The 2500-nt window shown below is 49.6% G+C and overlaps 1 protein-coding gene across 1 annotated transcript in view; it reads right to left on the reverse strand.

The window, feature by feature from the left end:
- Window positions 1-2500, reverse strand: part of ext1b (exostosin glycosyltransferase 1b) — a 73163-nt gene that overhangs the window by 15954 nt on the left and 54709 nt on the right. The window contains exons 3-4 of the mRNA XM_062529033.1: window positions 1687-1794; window positions 885-1004 (exon numbers count right to left, since the gene is read on the reverse strand). Coding sequence (XP_062385017.1) covers window positions 885-1004; window positions 1687-1794 — 228 coding nt within the window. The remainder of the gene's footprint in view (window positions 1-884; window positions 1005-1686; window positions 1795-2500) is intronic.

Raw genomic sequence — 2500 nt, forward strand, 5'->3', positions numbered from 1 at the left:
GCAGGAGAATCCGGAGAGACACAGTCTTTGAGTGTTGAATCCCTGTCCAAGCCTTAATGTTCTTCTACTCTCACAATAAAGGCGCTGGACTCGAGCTTGTCGCTCCATCTGTGATGGAAGGCTTGCCATCACTCCCCCCCCCACCCTGCCCATAAAACAATACAGGCACCGGCAAACAGAATTCAGATTTGCCACAACTGGAGGAGTTGGCTCGTCCTTCAGTGAACAGGCCCGTGGGTGCCAAAACAACCCAGCACAATAGCGGCGACGGATCCAATCCTGGCAGCCTTGGCACATGACCCATCACGTACTGTAGCACCGGCGCCACTCCGCCTCGGGCCGCTTAGCTGAGGCACGGGCATGGCGGGGGAATTTTTCTGAAGGTTTCCCTTTCAGGTTCCTGGTGTGTGTGTGTGGTGTGTGTGTGTGTGTGTGTGTGTGTGTGTGTGTGTGTGTGTGTCAGGGTGAGATTTATGTGTGTGATGCATTTTTTCCCCTTCTCTCATCAATGACACTTTTAAATTTGCTTGGCAATAACATTAGGTGGCCAGCCGTGCCAATTAAAACTTTCAGAAATGAAGTTTTTGACGATGTTACCTGGCATGTTATGATTCCATAAACTAGTCGTGTTGAGACTTTGGATGAAGCCTATTTGCATTTATATAGACACAGAGAGTGCCGGTACTAAAACTGACAGGGGGAGGCGAAAGAAAGACAGAGACAGAGACAGAGACAGAGACAGAGAGAGAGAGAGAGAGAGAGAGAGAGAGAGAGAGAGAGAGAGAGAGAGAGAGAGAGAGAGAGAGAGAGAGAGAGAGAGAGATAGAGAGATAGAGGAGGAGAAACACTGGGTAGGTTCGAGCTCGAGTGTGTCGGGTTCTCACCTCCAGCGTGGTGAGCACAATCTTCTCCATGGAGGAGAAGTAGGCCTCCCACAGGAGCTGAGTCTGCTGGCGCAGGGACAGGATCTTATCCTGATGGATGGAGCGCACCGTGGAGGGGATCTACGGAGAGAGGGAGAGAGGGAGAGAGGGAGAGAGAGAGAGAGAGAGAGAGAGAGAGAGAGAGAGAGAGAGAGAGAGAGAGAGAGAAGGGGAGAGAGAGAGAGAGTGAGTGAGGGTGGGAAAGAGAGGGAGAGAGATAGAGGCAAAAGATGCATCAAAAGATCAAAAAGCAATACCAAGTTAAGGATGAAACGAGTGTGTGTAGGGGGGGATGAGAGAGAGAGAGACAAACAGAGTGAGATAGAAACAGGGGGATAGAGAAAATCAGAAAAAAAAACAGAAAGAGGCAGCAATGGGGATATGAAGATGTTTGCCTCGATGTGAAAGATTAGGATGAGAGAGGAACAAGGGGGGGGGGGGAGAAAAGGGAAAGAGAAAGATGATGGGAGAGAGAGATAGAGAGAGGGAAAACAAGAGAAGGATGATGGGAGAGGTAGAAAAGAAAGGAGAGAGAGTGAGAAAGACAAATAGAGATAGCGAGAGAGAGAACGGATGACAGGACAGAGAGAAGAGAGGGGGAGAAGAGAGGTAGAGAGAGAGCGGATGACAGGACAGAGAGAAGAGAGGTAGAGAGAGAGAGAGAGCGGATGACAGGACAGAGAGAAGAGAGGTAGAGAGAGAGAGCGGATGACAGGACAGAGAGAAGAGAGGGGGGAGGAGAGAGCTGACAGAGGAGCGGTACCTGCAGTAGGAGGCGCTCGTCTCCGATGACGGCCGCCGTGTTCCAGTCGATGACCTCGGAGAAGGGCAGCTCCCAGCCGTTACTCAGCATGACGGGGACGCAGGCCGCCTGCGACACACACACACACACACACACAAACGTGAGCACATATCTAGTCTGCAGTCGCTGCTGAGATGCAGTCACATAGCTACTTGTCTGTATATATAATTCAGGAATCATTGTCTGTCTCTTTCCTGCCACACACACACACACACACACACACACACACACACACACACACACACACACACACACACACACACACACACACACACACCACACACACACACACACACACACACACACACACACACACACACACACACACACACACACACACACACACACACACACACACACACACACACACACACACACACACACACACACACCAAGTGCTTCAAAGTGTTCCCCTCTGATGCTGTGAACAGCGGTACAGACACAAACACCTCCACAAAAGAAATGAGATGCTTACTGGGAAACGGATATTATGAGGCAGTAAAAACAGCTTTTTAACAGGTCCTGGGACGCCCATTTAAAGAATACAAAGCAGGAAAACAGCCTTGTTATTCATACTTCTGAACACACATAGGCCCATGTGTGTGCCTACACACACACACACACACACACACACACACGAAACAAGACTTAAAACAAGAACACTCATTAAACATTCAAGTGACCGCAATTGCACATGCACTCCAGCTGAGAAAGGAATGCAGAGACAATGAGAGGGAGAAGGAGTGGAGAGAAAAGGAGATAGAGAGAAACAGTG

This window comes from Sardina pilchardus, chromosome 24 (assembly GCF_963854185.1).
Source record: "Sardina pilchardus chromosome 24, fSarPil1.1, whole genome shotgun sequence".
NCBI classification, from domain to species: domain Eukaryota; kingdom Metazoa; phylum Chordata; class Actinopteri; order Clupeiformes; family Clupeidae; genus Sardina; species Sardina pilchardus.